Source organism: Lactuca virosa, chromosome 2, assembly GCF_052849685.1.
Source record: "Lactuca virosa cultivar CGN04683 chromosome 2, Lactuca_virosa_CGN04683_v6, whole genome shotgun sequence".
NCBI classification, from domain to species: Eukaryota; Viridiplantae; Streptophyta; class Magnoliopsida; order Asterales; family Asteraceae; genus Lactuca; species Lactuca virosa.
Window position 1 is genome coordinate 173,628,555 of NC_136427.1, and position 20,009 is coordinate 173,648,563.

The 20,009-nt window shown below is 38.7% G+C and overlaps 1 protein-coding gene across 1 annotated transcript; it reads right to left on the minus strand.

Annotated features, from left to right (window-relative positions):
• Positions 1 to 780: 780 nt before the first annotated feature.
• On the minus strand, positions 781 to 2,759 carry LOC145156624 (ricin B-like lectin R40C1). Its single transcript, XM_079075917.1, has 5 exons — positions 2,384 to 2,759; positions 1,744 to 2,312; positions 1,529 to 1,651; positions 1,155 to 1,383; positions 781 to 1,018 (listed from the first exon to the last, which is right to left on the minus strand). Coding segments are annotated over exons 2-5 (921 nt in total). The 5' UTR covers positions 2,311 to 2,312; positions 2,384 to 2,759; the 3' UTR covers positions 781 to 1,016.
• Between the last annotated feature and the right edge of the window lie 17,250 nt (positions 2,760 to 20,009).

Genomic DNA, 20,009 nt, shown 5'->3' on the forward strand with positions numbered 1-20,009 from the left:
ACCAAACTTGATATTGCCTATGGCGTGGGAAGATTGAGTAGATACACTAGTAATCCTAGTACTCAATGTTTGCATGCAATTCAAAGAGTATATAAGTATCTCAAAGGAACTGCATATTATGGTTTGAGTTACTTGGGATATCCTTCGGTACTAGAAGGGTATTTAGATGAAAGTTGGATTTCATACTTAGAGTATCACTCCTCAACAAGTGGGTGGTTATTCTAGCCATCTCTTGGGCTTCTAAGAAGAAAACTTGCATTACAAGTTCTACAATGGAATCTAAATTTGTTGCTTTAGCTACTGCTGGTAAAGAAGCAGACATGTTGGGTATTCTAGCAATCTCTCTCTCTCTATCTCTCTCTCTCTCTCTCTCTCTCTCTCTCAACATACAAAATTAACATACCAAATTCTCTCTAGTTCTTGATCAATCTTTTGTGCCTAAAACATCGAGTATTCCTTTGAAGATTATCCTAGGTCGATTTTCTCATAACCCAAACATAGGGGAAAAATATTGATTTGAAAAATGAACTAACACGATCCGTGAAGAAACTAGTGATTATGATATTCAGTTTCTATCCTATTTTCTTCTGACAACAAACATATGAATGTTATAGAAGTAGTATCAAAGGAACATGTGTTTAACACGTACTTGATATTGTAGCGAGTAAAAAAATAAAAGACAATTATAAAATTGAATATCAAAAATAATAATTTCAGAAACAAAATGAAACCACAATAACCAACCACACAAAAATTGAAACCATTAGAACCAAACACATACGATACTTTAATAGCTGTCATCAACCAACTAATTTTGTCCAAAAGAAACAATGAGCATAAATCTAAGTGTTACAAAAATGGCATAACAAACATGCAAACATGTCAAATTGGACATTTATAAGAAACACGATCATTGTTATTTAAACACGTCATCACTCAAAAAACACAAGAACGCCACATGACGTGAAACAAAGCATCTGTCATGGTTGATTATCAAAACTTCACACTCACACAAATCCTGCACAAAAACATAACATAAAGTCAATAAGAAAACCCTTTTGACTGATTTAAAATATATTTTCTTTTGGGGAGCAAGTAGCCAACAAAATGATTACCATGGAAACATATTATCGAGCAAAGTTGGAAGGACTTACAATACGGGAATATGATCCACTTTTGGTTATCGCCTTCGTTCCATTTCCACAAAACAATTTCTGTACCGTCATGGACGCAACCATGTTTTTTAATGCCCTTAAATGCATCCAGATTAAGATGAATATTGGTAACTGTCCTAAATGACCTATAACCATCACCGCAGTCATTGCCCTGAGACCAAAGAACACTCATGTCGATTTCATCCGGATTGTATTTCTTCAGCTGAACCTGAGAAATAATGTAAGGGTAAGCACACAAACGATAATATATTTGGAGTTTATATTGTTACACCAAGCATAATCATAAATCAATCACTATCCTTCAAAACCTGATTCTTAACATGTTTTAACCAAAAAAAGGTAGAATGACATACCGGATAAGTTTCACCGATAGAGAATTTCATAGCCTCTCCGGTGGCTTTGTTGACCAAGGCAAAAGCGGGTTTGCCCTTTTCATCCTTAATGCTACTACCAAGTTTATCATCTTTGATCCAATGCTGTTTAGATGCATGTCAAACAAATTGGTGTTGGTGAAACATTTGGAAGAAAAAGTAAGCACATGTACTATCGGAAAATGAAAACAAGAAACCTGGTGAAGATCAGAAGAATTGGTTGGAGCAAGAATCACTTTTCCATTACGGATAGTGAGAGAGTAATCTGTTTTCGCCTTTGTATAAACCCGAAATGTGGGTTTATTGTCCGTATAATTTGTGGGGTTTTGGTGGTTACTGTGTGAACAGATAATCGGAGGATTGTGAAGGCTATGATGGCTGCACTGAGGAGAGACATGGTAGGAAGGTTGTGATGGTGGTGCAAGACGGTGGCTCTCTGCCAGGTAGTAATCAAAGGTATCAGGTGGTTTTCGGTTGTCGCCATTGGCGTTTGGAGTTGGTGGTAGAGAAGAATCGTCATCACAGTAGTGGCAACAGACGTTCTGGTGGTTGAGGCCGGTAAGGTGGAGGAGGAGGTGAGTAAGGTGAATCGATATTTCTCTGTAACTTCGAAACTGGTCGAAGGGAGGTGGAAGAGGAGAGAAAGGTGGTTCTTCACGGTGGTGGTGGTTCACGTGAGGTGGTTGTTCATAGTGGTCATCTGTGTTGACCGGAGGTGGGTATTGTTGTTCCTTGTCTTTGGGGTGATCGGAGGTGATTGTCATTTCTTGAAAACCACAAGTAAACAAGAAATTAGAAACTAGATAACATTATATTCAGAAATTAACCATGGCTTACCTTCAATTTCTTCGGAAAATTACTCTGAAAATGACTTCTTCACCACCGTTGTTTCTTTCTTAATTTCACTCATGTGTTATACATCTTACCCATCCTCTCAATTTTATAAGCGATGAAGGCTAATCGATTAAGAAACTGTTCTTTCTCCTTCAAACGTGTGTAACCGGCAAACGTCATGATTGGTCTTCAATTTTCCCTTCCCAATGCAAGAAGACATATTGAGTTGCATGTTTTCTCCGTCGCCAATAATATTCTCATTTACCATCAAGACGGCCTAATTATATTACCTTTTTAATTTTAAATCTATTTACATATGTATCTTATTTAGGATAATCACAAAAATAAAAAAAATAGTATAAATTGATTATCTTTTTAGATAAAATTGCAAAAATGGTTGGTCCGCAAAATTCTATAATTTTGGTACAAAAAGTTTTGATGGTATATCAATTGTCTAAATTTTGATCTTTTTAATTGCTTTTGGTGGCTATCCACTTAAAAAGACAATTATGCCACTCTTATTTGTTTTTGTTTTCGTTTTTTTTAATTATTATTATTTGTAATGATTTTAAGTAATTAAAAATTATAGAATGACCCACTCCCCCTTTCTCTATCACACACACACATACTATCTATCTCTCTCTCTCTCTCTCTCTCTCTCTCTCTCTCTCACACACACACACACACACACACACACTGTTGGTACCTCTCATCTCTTCTATCCCTCTCACATCTCTTTCACTCTCTCAAGAACACACACACTCAAGAACACCCTGACTACCACCACCATTCTCATGTACCGTCTGCCGCTAAATGTCACCCGAAAACCTTCAGACACCACCAATTTGTTTGTACTTCGGCGAAGGAGCGACAAACTTTGTCAACAGAGACGACACCGATAGGAGATCAACTATAGAATAGGATAACAAACTGGGACAAGGCCTAAATTCAAACTCTAACGACGCCTTTAGATCCATATGTAGATTTCCGATGCCTAGGGACTTTAAACCCAAATCTGTGAAAATCAGAACCTTTACCGTCTTCTTTCTCATTTTTCATCTGCTCATCTAAACCTGCATCTCCTTCTTAATCCCAATCTCGGTTGAAAGTATCAATGAGTGGTGGTGAACGGTTTATGGCTGAGAATGGAAGTATGGGAGGGTGAAGGGAATGTTAGTGATAACGATTATGGATGGCTTACAGAAAAGCAACCACCTATGGAGGAAGAAGGATGGCGCCGGTGGTGGTGGTTTCTGAAACTTTTCGTTAATTTTTGTAGATCAGAACCACCCGGTGAAGGAAGAAGGATGTCGCCGATGGTGGTTTCAGGAGATGAAGGTTGACGCCGATGAAGTAAATATAGGTAAGCAGGTGGTGTCCGACAAGTGGTGGTGTATGGAAGGCGATGATGGTGGTCCTATGATGTTGGTGGTCTGAGAGAGAGAGAGAGAGAGAGAGAGAGAGAGAGAGAGAGAGAGAGAGAGAGAGAGAGAGAGAGAGAGAGAGAGAGAGAGAGAGAATATGGGCAGGTAAGTTTGAAGGAGGAATGGTGGGGTGGGTATAATTTTTCTTTTTTGGTTTTATAATTAAATATATAGAAATATAATAATAAAATGAATTATTGAATTATTTCAATTTGGGTATGGACCACAACCACACAAAATATCTAAAATTGGATCACCAATGCACCACAAAACCTTTTTGGACCAAAAACCACATAACTTTGACAAGCACAAAATCATTTTTTTTTTTCAATTTTGTCATATTTTTTTAAAATAACTACCATTTTGCATGAAACAATGTTGTTAAGAATAGCTAGTCAAACTAATTTGATGATTTAACCATTTTCAAGATGACCTACATCGGTTATTTTGAGCGAAATGAAATCACAACCATGTAATATATCATATTTGACAGCATTTTCTTCACAATTTTATGTATAAAGATTGGATGTCAAACAACTGTCTTGGGTTTCTTTTCTAGCTTTAACATTTGTAAGGCATCTTGTGTGCCTTAGAAATACCATGGAAATCATTAGAAGCCAGGTACTTGAGACGGTAAGTGGTTAGGTGTATGTCACATATCCTAAATTTTATGTCTAACGATACGAAAGCATTCATTTCTTCAATGAACATAATTAAAGCCTCATGTATGCCACGTTCAATAATAGAGGTGAGGATTATATTCATTGATAACGTCATGGACTTAGTTTGAAGTTTCATCCAAGTGCTTAACTTTCAATATGATGTCAAATTTCATTATGATTTCGGTATGGTGGAAGCTGGCCAAGTATTTCAACAGTTTCAACATACCATAAACTTGCAATGTTCCCTTTAAGTTTAAAATGATGTTGTATTAATGATGTACGGTTTCATTATGTAAATTATTAGTAGGCTTGGTGTACTAATTGTCAAGATCATTTTAGTTATATTGAAGTCTAATAACGAATTATTAGTACACGTAAAACATTATGTACAAGTTTTATATACAAAACTGAGTAAAGGAGGAAAGGGAATTTAGAGTCTCCTCGAATGGGGTTTTGAGTGTGTACACCGCCCTAAGTGGTGTGGTGTTCCCACCGGTAGTCGCCACCTCAGCGGTGCTGGCTTGTGGTGGAAGCATATCATACAACGTTACAGTATATATCCATCACCTAATTAAGTTTGTGCTTTCCGTCAGAAGTTGCGGTCAATAAGGTAGGGATCATCAAAACACCAAACCAAACCATCCGATGTAAAGACGATTTCCGGTGCTGGTTATCCAGTTACATAAGCGACCCCATAGGCTTTCGCTTTCCTGTCTTTCTAAAACTGCAGTCACGGTAAAATCTTGGTTTATTTAAGAAACGATTCATCAAGTGTATTCGGTTTGTACTTTTTCAATTGATTTTTTTTTCAAACTTGGACAGTGGCGGAGCCATTAATTTTTAAAAGGGGTAGCACAAAAAATATTCCAATAAAAGATAGTAATATAAAAAAAAATTCATTACGATTTCATTAGAAATAAATAACTAGCGCAAAAGTCTTACATAATTACATTTTAAAGTTGACCTCTACGATTACTCATTTTCCGAAAGCGCTCTATCACGTGTTCGATCTTAACATCCATAAGTGTTTCTTTTTCTACACTACAAATCAAAACATCATTCAAAAAATCATCACTCATTTTATTACACAAGTTGGTCTTCAGTGAAAAAATATCTTTCAACGGTTGTGGTTGCAGTTGTAACAGATGAACCAAAGAAAATATTGATTTCTTTTTTTTTTCCTCATGTCGTAGTATATTGATTACTACAATTAATCAATTACACAAAACCATATGCCCCCGTTTACATTGAATTAATGAGCTAATTAAATTACTTATTAATGGGCTTACTATTAGACATTTATTTTCAATGTAATTGGATATTTGTGTTGGATCTTAAACGAGGAATATATCACATTTATTCAATTTCTAGGAATAAATTAAAGGGTAGCACGTGCTACCCCTACCAACTAATTCATTCTGCCAATCAATGCTTGGACACATGATAACCCCACTCAAATTTCAGATTATTCGTTTTTCTCCAAATTTTGGTCCAAACTTTTTTTATGTTTTCGAAAACTTATTTTGTTTTTACGAATATCTATTTTCAAGTTCTTATATACTTTTCACAACCGTGATTTTATGAATTCGTTTTTCACAAAATTGTTTTTTCATGCAACAATTACTTCTCGTTAACGCATACACACCCTAAATCGATGCATAGACACCTCCTCTCTCCGCCCGTTTAACACTTGTTTCTCTCTGATCCACTGACACACTCTACCCCCTCCCGTCGACGTGTCACACCCCCGGACAAGAACGGCGGAAACGTCCGGAAGCGGGTGACTTCATTGCGCAGTATCATAACAATTGTATATAAATGAAACATAGCAAATCCAAACATCATACATCAATATAACAAGCTTACATTGTTTTACATCATGTTTATGTTCTCAAATTTTACACAAAAGAGACATTAGTAAGCAAATCCAAAATATAGCAAAACAATCTTGAGTCCGCGATCCACAACCTGCTTATTGGTTTCCTGATAATACAAGTCGTTTGAAAAGCGTCAACATAAAATATGTTGGTGAGTTCATAAGCATTTTTGTATAAAACTTTGATGATAGTTTAGAAATCCAGAAAATCCAATATTTTCTTATCAAAATAGTTGTATGTCTTGTTTCAACTTGAGTATAGTTGCATGTGTGTCTTAGTTAGTCGTTTTCGAAATCGTATATAATTGTTTCCTCCAGAAAATCCTATATTTTCTGATGTATAAAATAGTAGCTTTGAAAAACCATAACACTTGTGTAGAAAAGTTTCATTTGAACAAACCAAAACATATTTGTTTGTAAACCAAAAGTGAAATCTATATAATTACATTTCTGATATATTCTAGTGAGTCGTTTTAACCATACTAATATGACGGAGTGCCTGTTATGACGTTCTTAATGCGTCGGTTTCGTTTAAGACATTTGTCATCCTAGACTGGCCAGTCAAGCTGTAGCGAACGGCGAAGGTGCGGGGTGTCAATCCCGTATAGATCTATACACAAATTCTCGTTACCCCTCCAGGAGACTCTGGTTATAACTCTTACAGGACTTTAGGCGTACACTATTTATATAAATACATGTACTGTGAAGATTTGTCTGACTAAAATACTAACAAATTTTTGAACAATCGTGAAATCCATTATTTACTAATTAAATAATAGTAGTTGTACTCGTTGACTAGATATTTCGTTTCATTTTGCTTCATTTCGTTGCGTTTCGTTTGTTGAGAATAATCCACTTTGCATATTTATCAATCAACCCAATATTAGAGAAATCGGCAAAATGGCTCTTTCTTTTAATATTTACTAAGTGAGACCCATTTGTCGGAAGGTGTCAAGTTATGACTTGTGTAAACTAGGACTTGTGTGAAGTTATGACAGCAGCTATATGACATGTAAATTTTTCTGTCATAAAGGCTCTATTTTTAAATTTTCTTGGTGAAATTATTTATCTCAAATATTCATAAATAATCATTAATAATTTGCAAAAAGTCACTAATATGACATAAAGTTCCAATTTTTCAAAAGAAGTTTAAAAACAGTGTAGCCATGGATAAAGGGGGTATGTCGGACATACTAAAAAATTTGGGAGGCTCCTTTTGTAAATAGAATATCCTTTATGTGGTGATTAAAATATACTTCCAACTTCATGAGGTTTGTAAAATCTCACGTGCATGAAAAGTCATCTTGTAATAATATTATTTTAATACACCCATTTTACATACAGATACATGCAATTATTCAAGAAATTTAGAACAAAAGTTGACTTGTACTCTCCCCCAAAAACAATAAAAACTTAGAAAAAGGTGGGGATATGAAGCTCACCTTGGTTTAGTTTGCTGGGTCATTTGAAGAGATGTAAGGAGTTTCCAAGTTCCAACACTTGGAAGTTTCTTTGAACTTAGAATATCCTAAGAATAATTTTTGTGTAAATATAATGAAGCCTTAGGAATATTGTGGAGAATCACTAGTCAAAGAAGATGAACACTTACAAAAATCTGAGAATTTTCCTTGAAGGGATGAAACTTGGAGCTTGAAGGAGTTGAGAGCACTCTTAGGAGTTTGTTGGAGATGAAAATGAGAAGTGGGATATGGGAGAAGAGGAGTTCACGTATTCTAAGTGGAGGGATAAGGGATGACTTGACATTTGCTTGGAGGACTGGTGGATAACCTTATTATCCATGGGTAATATGGGTTTAACTAAGATTTGCATGGGAAAATGGAGGATTTGCATCACATCACAAAGTTAAACCTCCTTATCTACTTAGAATCCTTTTAAAATATTGAGTATTTTTTTTATATAAATATGTTTAAAATAATCAATTTTGGCATAAAATAGGGGTTTAAGGGGTTTAAGATATGAAAATTACGAGTTTGGAGGAATTCCCGACGTCAAAATGCCTTAAAATGAAGAAAAAGTCCGAAATGGACAAAAATTTGGAGTGGGGTCCGGAGCCTGCGAGGGTCCGAAGCCAAATCCAAAGTTCCGGAGTCATTCTCAAAGATTCGGAGTCAACAGGAGAGGTCCAGAGTATTTTTATCAGATCCGAAGTTCATACACATTCCGGAGTGAAGCCAGCAGTCCGGACCGAGGTGCGAAGCCGGCTAAGAGCTTCCGAAGTAAAACAAGTTCTTCCGGATGAGAGGCTTATTCCGGAGTCACCCTTCCGGGCTTGCGAGATTGTACGAAGCAAAAGGAGTTCCGAAGTGACTAGGGCATTCCGGAATCCATCAAAAGTTCCGAAATAGAGAGGGGTTCCGGCCTAAGAGGGTTCCGGACCAAGAGGGTCCTTTTGGGTTTTCACCTTAGGTTTTGAGCTGTTTTCGACTGAGGAAGATACATAGAGAGATTTGGAGAGAGATTTCACACACTTGGAGAGATTTGGGAGAGATTTCACATACTTGGAGAGATTTGGGAGAGATTTCACATACTTGGAGAGATTTAGGAGAGATTTCACATACTTGGAGAGATATGGGAGAGATTTCACATACTTGGAGAGATTTGGGAGAGATTTCACATACTTGGAGAGATTTGGGAGAGATTTCACATACTTGGAGAGATTTGGGAGAGAGAGAGATACAGTGGGAGAGATTGAGAGAGACTTTTCCGGGGGCCTTTATTAATGTTTTTCTTCGTAGTTCAAAGACCGTAGACTTAGTTACATCCCATTTTGAGTGTTATACACCCCCGAAGGGCACATAATAGTGTTTTATAGAGTTGTTACTTCCCTCAATCTGATTAGGGTTTAGAATTTTGAACATTTGAAACTTTCAAGTGTTACTTTGCATTAATATTTAGAGTCATACATTAGTAAACATAAAGAAATCCCTAACATATTAGCACTAGTTGAGTTGACCAGTTGACCCGTTGACCTTGACTTAACTTTGACTTGACCAGAAGTTTGCCGGTTGTCACATCATCCCCTGCTTGAGGGAATTTCGTCCCGAAATTTTGCTTTGAATTAGCCTTCAAGGGTTAGCGAATAGGTGGGGGTACTTCTGTATCATTTGATCTTCGCGCTCCCATGTGAATCCAGGCCCGCGCTTGGCGCTCCAACGAACCTTTACGATTGGGATGCGACTTTGTTTGGTACGCTTCACTTCTCTGTCCATGATTTCGATTGGTTATTCAACGAACAAAAGATTATCGTTTATCTCAATCTCTTATAGTGGAATAACAAGGGTTTCATCCGATAAGCACTTTTTCAAATTCGATACGTGGAACACGCGGTGCACGTTGCTGAGTTCGGAGGGTAACTGCATCTTATAGGCCACCAGACCAATTCGGGCAAGAATCTCGAATGGTCCGATGTATCGTGGGTTTAACTTTCCTCGTTTCCCAAAGCGTATCATCCCTTTCCAGGGAGAGACCTTTAGTAGCACTCGATCTCCGATCTGGAACTCCAGAGGCTTTCGTCGTTTGTCAGCGTAACTCTTTTGTCGGTCACGTGAGGCTTGGAGTCAGGCTTTGATTTGGATTATCTTCTCTGTAGTTTCTCGGATGATTTCTGTCCATGTGAGGGTGATATCCGGTAGTTGTCCTCTTGCTAGCTGGGTGTCACCCACTTCGGCCCAACAAAGGGGCAATCTGCACTTCCGACCATACAAGGCCTCAAAGGGGGCGACTCCTATGCTTGTGTGGTAGCTGTTGGTAAATGAAAATTCAACTAGGGGCAGGTGGGCATCCCAGGCTTTGCCAAAATCCATCACACGTGCTCGGAGCATGTCTTCTAGAGTCTGAATGGTTCGCTCGCTTTGGCCATCTGCCTAGTGCTCATATCTAGTCGGGTTTCCAATGCTTTCTAGAGCGACTGCCAAAAACGAGAGGTGAATCTACTATCCCGATCTGAGATAATAGATATGGGGACTCCGTGAAGTCTCACTACCTCTTTCAGGTATATTCGCGTTAGCCTTTCCATTTTGTATGTCTCTTTTATTGACAGGAAATGGGCGGATTTTGTTAATCGGTCAACGATCACCCAGATAGCATCCAGACCGTCTGTCGTCTTGGGTAATTTTGTTATAAAATCCATTATTATTCTCTCCCATTTCCACTCGGGTATTTCGGGTTGTTGCAGTAGACCCGAGGGCTTCTGATACCCCACTTTAACCTTGGCACAAGTGAGACACTTGCCTACGTAAGTGGCAATCTCCGCTTTCATGTTACACCACCAATAATGTTGTTTGATATCCAGGTACATCTTGTCGGAACCCGGATGGATAGAGTACCTGGTCTTGTGAGCCTCATTCATTATCACGTCTCGAAATCCACCGAACCTCGGTGTCCAGATTCGGTCCATAAGATAATAGGCTTCGTCTTCTTTGACCGTCAAATTCTTTTCCATTCCGTGTAATGCCTCATTGGTGACATTTTTCGGCTTCAAGGCTTCCTGCTGAGCCTCTTTGATTTGTGAGGATAGATGGGAATGGACAGTCATTGTCAACGTCTTTACTCTGTGACCCGAGTACTCCTTTCGGCTTAAGGCATCGGCTACCACATTTGCTTTGCCTGGATGGTACTTGATTTCGCACTCGTAGTCGTTTAGCAGTTCAACCCATCTTCGTTGCCTCATGTTCAACTCCTTTTGATTCAGGATATGCTGGAGGCTCTTCTGGTCTATGAAAATGGTGCACTTTGTACCATATAGGTAGTGCCTCCAAATTTTTAAGGCGAAGACCACAACTCCTAACTCGAGGTCATGGGTGGTGTATTTTACTTCGTGGGCCTTTAGTTGCCTTGACGCGTAAGCTATCACTTTTCCTCGTTGCATAAGCACACAACCCAACCCTTGGTTAGAAGCATCGCAGTATACTACGAAGTCTTCCATTCCTTATGGCAGGGACAACACTGGGGTAATGCAGAGGGCTTGTTTCAGGGTTTGGAAAGCAGCTTCTTGTTTGTCATTCCAATTAAAAGGTACGCCCTTCTGGGTGAGAGTGGTGAGAGGCTTGGCAATCTTGGAAAAATTTTTGATGAACCTTCGGTAATAACCAGCAAGGCCCAAAAATTGTCGGATTTCGGTTGGGGTTCTTGGAGTTGCCCAGCCCTCAATAGCTTTGATCTTGGTAGGGTCCACATGTATTCCCTCTTCTCTGACTACATGGCCCAAAAATTCCACTCTACGAATCCAGAACTCGCATTTGGAAAATTTTGCGTAAAGCTTTTCTGCTCTCAATGTTTCTAAAAACTGTCGTAAATGTTGGTTGTGCTCTTCCTTGCTTTTAGAGTAAACGAGTATATCATCGATGAAAATAATCACGAAATTATCGAGAAATGGCCGACAGACTCGGTTCATCAGATCCATAAAGGCTGCTGGTGCGTTTGTGAGACCAAAAGGCATGACTACAAATTCGAAATGCCCATAACGGGTTCAGAAAGCAGTCTTTGGGATATCCTCCTCTCAGACTCTTAGTTGATGGTATCCGGACCTCAGATCTATCTTGGAAAAGTAACTGGCTCCTTGGAGCTGATCAAATAGATCATCGATTCGGGGAAGTGGGTATCGATTCTTGACGGTGAGTTTGTTTAGTTCTCGGTAATCTATGCACATTCTGAAAGATCCGTCTTTCTTCTTAACAAACAGAACTGGAGCTCCCCAAGGTGAAAAGCTTGGCCTGATGAATCCTTTGTCGAGAAGTTCGCTTAGTTGGCTAGATAGCTTTTGCATCTCGGCAGGAGCTAACCTGTAGGGTGATTTGGCGATTAGAGTGGCTCCAGGTACAAGATCGATCCGGAACTCGACCTGGCGCTCGGGAGGGATTCCTGGAAAATCCTCGGGAAATACGTCAGGAAAGTCACGTACTTCAGGAATATCGTTAAGGTTTTTCTCCTCCTTTGTTTTATCAATGACATGAGCAAGAAAGGCGTGATTCTTTTTATGCAAGCACTTTCGTGCTTGGATGCAAGAAATAAGTCGGAGGTTTGAACCGGGTTTATCGCCATAAACTATTAGGGTTTCGTCGTTGGGTAGATGAAGGCGAACGACCTTCTCGTGACACATAATTTCAGCATGGTGGGGGCTTAACCAATCCATGCCAACAATCACATCAAAGCTCCTAATATTAACATGCATCAAACTGATTAGGAAGGAGTGATTATTTAACGTTAGCATGCACCCTACTTAGATATCGTTGGTTGATTATGTTTTACCATTGGCCATTTCGACCGTATAAGTTTCGTTCAATTTTTGAGGATTTTTATTGAGTAGGTGTTTGAATTTGTGACTTATGAAGCTTCGCTCAGCACCACTATCGAATAAAACACACGCATAAGACTTGTTGGGGGAAACGTACCGGTCACCACTATTGGATCTTGCACTGCCTCTCCTTGCCCACGGTTAAGACCCTTCCCGCGTTCTGATTGTTGTTTTTGGGGCAGTTGCGTTTAAAATGGCCGGTTTCCCCGCATCCGTAACATGCGCGGCTGGCTCCGGCATTGTTGTCACTGAGCTGTTTGTTTTGTTGTGGGGGCATCTTGCAATACCGGACAGTGTGTCCTTTTCGATTACAGTTGGTGCATTGGAAATCCTTGCATGACCCATAGTGGTGATATTTACACTTGTCACACTTGGGATTGGATCCCGCGTATGGCTTTGTTGGCGCGGTTGTGGTTGAGGCTGGGCGGTTGGGGCTGGTGCTGCTGGAGCGGTAGCAGAATGGACTGCTACTGTCTGTGGTTTCTTGGATGGCCCTGAATTCTATCATCCTTTTCGCTTGTTCCCCCAGTTCTTCTTGCTTCCTCCTTCTTGTTTGCTCTCTCCCTCGGTTGCTTTGGTGCTTTTCTTGTCACTGTGATCATAGAGCTTCTTGGCTAGGCGCTTGGCAATATCATAGGTCTCGGGTTTTGAGGCAATCACGTTACCTTGAATGGGAGGTGTCAGTCCCCAGATGAATCGCTCGAACTTCTTTCCCTCAGAGGTAATCATACCAGGACACAAAAGGGACAATTCGTTAAACCTTGAGATGTATGCGTCAATGTCCGAGTTCTGCACCGTAAGGTTCCACAGTTCTTGCTCAAGCTTTTGTACTTCCCCCCGGGGACAGTACTCGTCAATTAACATTTCTTTGAGTTCTTCCCAGGACAGAGCGTTTGCAACGGGAAGTGTCATGGCCTCGATATGACCGTTCCACCATGACAGTGCCTGGTCAATGAAAGTGCAGGTCGCGAATTTGAATTTACTTCCTTCCGGACATTCACATATTTCAAATACCGACTCTACCTTCTCGATCCATCGTTTCAAAGATATAACTCCCCCTGTCCCGTTGAAAGTGCGATGTTTCGCACTGGAAAAATCCTTGTAGGTACAGGCCTTTACGGGCCCTTGATTCATCCCGTGGTGGGAGCTTCCTGTCCCTTGGCCTTTTCCACCACCATTATTTTTGGCTTGGATGTGGGCTAGAGCTGCTGTCACTGCGGTTGAAACTGCCGCTTGGAAAGCTGCTGAGTTTATCTCCGGCGGGGGCGGCGGTGGTGGTGTGTTGTTATTCCTACGGTTTGATCTCCTCGGCATCTTTCTGTCATGGATCAGAAGGACAATGAGTATCCAAAGTATTTTTATTTCACAACTTTATAGAATAGTATCGGTGATTTGGTTGTATACAAGCAAGTGTGTGCATAAAATTAACATGTAACAATAGTAATGGCGCACATCATAGATAACACACCATAAGGAAACATATATATTCGTTTTTCATTGATGTTAATTTTCTGAGTACATGAAAATTTTACCTTTATAAGGCATACAAATACATGAAGTGAAATAAAATCTAATAGAGTAACGACTCCATGAGTAGTGTAATCACTTAATCATGTCATCGATAATACATAGGGAAATGCACAAGGAAAACCGATACGGTAGCAAATAAACAGATACTAGTCGAAACGAGTAGGGCCCTGTGGTGCTGCCGATGAGGTAGATGCGCCCTGAAGTTCGGCTAATCTACGTTCAGTGATCCGTACACGCTCCTCCAGTGCGGTGTGTCTCTCCTGGTATTCTATGACCTTTGCTCGTGCAGCGGTAAGATCTTCTATGAGCCGTTCCATTGGGTAGAAGTCTCGCTCTAGGTCTCTCGTGCGAGCATTTGTAACCTGCATAGCCGCTAGCATCTGCATCACCCGGTCGGCGGTCACTTGAGCCTGGTCCCCGATGTCCCTAATACGTCTGACCATGACAGGGAGTGTGCGATCCGCTGGTCCTCCATGCTGGAGGTTGTAGTAACCTCGGTTCATCCCAAACGGCGGTTGCTGACCCTAGCGTCGGCCCCACTCTCGATATCGTCAACCCAAGGAGGTGTAGGGTCATTGTAGTCCATCCTATGTAGTGGTACTCTTGCCATGTAGTGAGGGTTGATAACTTCAGACTCTGCGTCCGATTCCTCATCCTCCTCAACCTCTTCCTCGTCATCTTCCTCGACTTCTTCATCGATGTCCTCTTCTTCAAACTCTATCGGTTCTTCGGGATCCTCCATGGGTTCCTCAGGGTCTTCTTCTAGGTCTTCTTCAATCCAACCCCCATTCCCCTGATTGGGAAAGTAAGGGTCTATGGGGAGGTGAAAGCCTGCCATATCGTTTGTGCCAGAATATATGAGTACGAGAAAATAGATAGAATGTTAAAATACTCCTATAGTATTTTAAGTATTTTAGATTTGGTCCTTACAACTTTTGAGCTTAGCTTGGTAAGTTTCTAGTTCATTAGCCACCATGGTCACTCCCAAGCACATGTTAGTCGTATTCTGAATAAATATAGTTGATCAAGTTATATTTACCCCTAATACGATTGCATAACTGCCCGAGTTTAACTGTGATGTCCAATTCTTCTAGAAACTTTTGTTTTGTTCTTGTTATGATACAGCCCTAGCAAGTATTTATACCTTTAGTCAGAGTGTTTTAGTCCCATTGTGTTTATAGTTGTATATCTTGTATGGTTAAATATACTAGTTCACTATAAACAATGCTCTGATACCAATCTGTCACATCCCTGGACCAGAACGGCGGAAACGTCCGGAGGCGGGTGACTTCATTGCGTAGTATCATAACAATTGTATATAAATGAAACATAGCAAATCCAAACATCATACATCAATATAACAAGCTTACATTGTTTTACATCATGTTTATGTTCTCAAATTTTACACAAAAGAGACATCAGAAAGCAAATCCAAAATATAGCAAAACAATCTTCAGGCGTCGGTTTCGTTTAAGACATTTGTCACCCTAGACTGGCCGGTCTAGCGGTAGCGAACAACGAAGGTGTGGAGTGTCAATCGCATATAGATCTATACACAAATTCCCGTTCCCCTCCAAGAGGCTCTGGTTATAACTCTTACAGGACTTTAGGCGTACACTATTTATATAAATATATGTACTGTGAAGATTTGTCTGACTAGAATACTAACAGATTTTTGAACAATCGTGAAATCCATTATTTACTAATTAAATAATAGTAGTTGTACTCGTTGACTAGATATTTCGTTTCGTTTTGCTTCATTTCGTTGCGTTTTGTTTGTTGAGAATAATCCGCTTTGCATATTTATCAATCGACCCAATATTAGAGAAGTCGGCAAAATGGCTCTTTCTCTTAATATTTACTAAGTGAGACCCCATTTGTCGGAAGGTGTCAAGTTATGACTTGTCTAAACTAGGACTTGTGTGAAGTTATGACAGCAGCTTTATGACATGCAAATTTTTCTGTCACATAGGCTCTATTTGTAAATTTTCTTGGTGAAATTATTTATCTCAAATATTCATAAATAATCATTAATAATTTACAAAAAGTCACTAATATGACATAAAGTTCCAATTTTTCAAAAGAAGTATAGAAACAGTGTCAACATATCTAGATATAATTCAACAACTTTCACTTCTAGACAAGAAGCCATGGATAAAGGGGGTATGTCGGACATACTAAAAAATTTGGGAGGCTCCTTTTGTAAATAGAATATCCTTTATGTGGTGATTAAAATATACTTCCAACTTCATGAGGTTTGTAAAATCTCACGTGCATGAAAAGTCATCTTGTAATAATATTATTTTAATACACCCATTTTACATACAGATACATGCAATTATTCAAGAAATTTAGAACAAGAGTTGACTTGTACTCTCCCCCAAAAACAATAAAAACTTAGAAAAAGGTGGGGATATGAAGCTCGCCTTGGTTTAGTTTGCTGGGTCATTTGAAGAGATGTAAGGAGTTTCCAACTTCCAACACTTGGAAGTTTCTTTGAACTTAGAATATCCTAAGAATAATTTTTGTGTAAATATAATGAATCCTTAGGAATATTGTGGAGAATCACTAGTCAAAGAAGATGAACACTTACAAAAATCTGAGAATTTTCCTTGAAGGGATGAAACTTGGAGCTTGAAGGAGTTGAGAGCACTCTTAGGAGTTTGCTGGAGATGAAAATGAGAAGTGGGATATGGGAGAAGAGGAGTTCACGTATTCTAAGTGGAGGGATAAGGGATGACTTGACATTTTCTTGGAGGACTGGTGGATAACCTTATTATCCATGGGTAATATGGGTTTAACTAAGATTTGCATGGGAAAATGGAGGATTTGCATCACATCACAAAGTCAAACCTCCTTATCTACTTAGAATCCTTTTAAAATATTGAGTATTTTTTTTATATAAATATGTTTAAAATAATCAATTTTGGCATAAAATAGGGGTTTAAGGGGTTTAAGATATGAAAATTACGAGTTTGGAGGAATTCCCGACGTCAAAATGCCTTAAAATGAAGAAAAAGTCTGAAATGGACAAAAATCCGGAGTGGAGTCCGGAGCCTGCGAGGGTCCGAAGCCAAATCCAAAGTTCCGGAGTCATTCTCAAAGATCCGTAGTCAACAGGAGAGGTCCGGAGTATTTTTCTCGGATCTGAAGTTCATGCGCATTCCGGAGCGAAGCCAGCAGTCCGGACCGAGGTGCGAAGCCGACTAAGAGCTTCCGAAGCAAAACAAGTTCTTTCGGATGAGAGGCTTATTCCGGAGTCACCCTTCCGGGCTTGCGAGATTGTTCAAAGCAAAATGAGTTCCGAAGTGACTAGGGCATTCCGGAATCCATAAGAAGTTCCGAAATAGAGAGGGGTTCCGGCCTAAGAGGGTTCCGGACCAAGAGGGTTCCAGACCAGTAGCGTCTTTTTGGGTTTTCTCCTTAGGTTTTGAGCTGTTTTCGACTAAGGAAGGTACATAGAGAGATTTAGGAGAGATTTCACACACTTGGAGAGATTTGGGAGAGATTTCACATACTTGGAGAGATTTGGGAGATATTTCACATACTTTGAGAGATCTGAGAGAGATTTCACATACTTGGAGAGATTTGGGAGAGATTTCACATACTTGGAGAGATTTGGGAGAGATTTCACATACTTGGAGAGATTTGGGAGAGAGAGAGAGAGAGAGAGAGAGAGAGATACAGTGGGAGAGATTAAGAGAGACTTTTCCGGGGGGATTTATTAATGTTTTTCTTCGTAGTTCAAAGACCGTAGACTTAGTGACATCCCATTTTGAGTGTTATACACCCCCGAAGGGCACATAATAGTCTTTTATAGAGTTGTTACTTCCCTCAATCTGATTAGGGTTTAGAATTTTGAACATTTGAAACTTTCAAGTGTTACTTTGCATTAAGATTTAGAGTCATACATTAGTAAACATAAAGAAATCCTTAACATATTAGCACTAGTTGAGTTGACCAGTTGACCCGTTTGACCTTGACTTAACTTTGACTTGACCAGAAGTTTGCCGTTTGTCACACGATGCACCTCGTTATGTATTCGGTATCACCACCATCTTTATCTATCTACTCTTGTTATGATTATTTTTTATAAACACAATAATTGTTCTTGATTTCTAAATTGTTCATGTATTTTAAATCTAGCTCTGATTTTGAAAATGTGAATAATTATTGTCCATTGATTTCTCATTACGTAATTAATTGGGAATCAATGGTTGGTCACACTTGATTTTTGTGGAATGCTTCATTAATTAAGGTAGAGATTTCAAACTTATGAAATTAAATTTTCATTCAACCAATAACCTCTAAGTCATTAGATTATTCTCCCTTTTCTTCAACACTTGGCTCTAATTACCATTATTATAGCTTATGATTCTTCTTTTAATATTCAAGTTACTAGCTCACATTTTACTCTTACTCTACAGAAATGTTTTCCCTTTATGTTGTGCATTTAGGCTTCTTTTTTGTATAAATGCTTTCAGTTAGATTGGTTTTGGACTTGATCAATATAGGTCAAAGGCACATCGAAAATTCAATAACTAAATAGTCTGATTAAGACTCTAATGTCCTTATACAAAAAAATTGAAATAATGTTCTCATGGACATTAAACAATCAGGGTTCACTTCTTAATGTTTTCTTTTGAGTTCTACTACTTTATATTTTTCTTTCATGGTCTTAACATTTTCTTATGATTTGATTTTAAATAGAAGTACATGTTGTTCTGATTTATAGTAAATGTTTTATTTTGAGTTCTACTATTTTCATCCAGATTATGAGGTTTGGTTGTGCTTCTAAAACCAATAATCCAGTTAGCTATTACAACAAATAGATAAAGAGCATCTTTAACAATTCTCCTAATTGTCCATTCTAACTCGAAGTTATGCAAGAAAAAATTTGTAGTTATCTAGCTGCACAATAAATTGTTTCAGTAAAATTATAAGAAACTTCACCACACTAACTTCAACTGTCACATAATATTTGCGGATAAACTATAACATCTAATCAAACTCAATCGTGATTAGATTTACTTGTTGAGTGGCTGTATTTTGAATATTCCATTTATCTTTCTGATTTTATATGTTTATACTTTGCTAGTGTTTTATGATAATCAAATTATATCATTGTCATTATATATTTCTGTTGTTTTTAAGATTTTTTTCTTTTACCATAGCATAAGGAAAAATCTTGGATGGTCATAGTTCATACGACAATGGACCCAAGATATGAGTTGGGTGTGAATGAATTCCTTGATTTTTCACATCGAGATAAAAAGTGTCTCAAAAAATTCCACGCCCTTGCAAAATATGCAACAATATTAGACATCATAATAGAACAACTATATTCTCACATTTGATGCAAATGGGAGTTATTTTTAGTTATGATTGCTGGATATAATATGGTGAGTCATGATTTTTCAGATAATGATATATCAGTTGATGAAGTTGATGGGGATGGTGATGATTTTAATGATGATGATCTTGAGGAGATGTTAGATAACATAAGTCAAAGTATGTAAAGTGATAACTGGTAAGATAGTCGTGACTCTTCATGTACCTTAGACAATGATTTAGATCCCCTCTGAAGATTAGTGGATGAATCGTATCAGGAAATTTATGAAGAATTTGAAAGTTATTTAAAAAATTCATTTGTAGTTGTTGTTTTACATTAAAAGACAACAAGTGGTTGGTTCATCAAATGATTTGATGTTTTGCTTGATATTCAGAAAAACCTTGCCAGTTGTAACACTCGGTTTCAGATTTCTTCATTATTCGGGGCTGTGGCCCAATCATCAGTTATCAGGAGGCTTAGGGCCTTGGGGAA

Bases quoted from the DNA above. Each gene is read 5' to 3' on its own strand.
- LOC145156624 (XM_079075917.1), bottom strand. From the start codon at position 2,310: ATGACAATCACCTCCGATCACCCCAAAGACAAGGAACAACAATACCCA. The intron at 1,652-1,743 runs GTTTCTTGTTTT...GCATCTAAACAG, and splicing joins ATTCTTCTGATCTTCACCAG to CATTGGATCAAAGATGATAA. The intron at 1,384-1,528 runs GTATGTCATTCT...ATTATTTCTCAG, and splicing joins CTATCGGTGAAACTTATCCG to GTTCAGCTGAAGAAATACAA.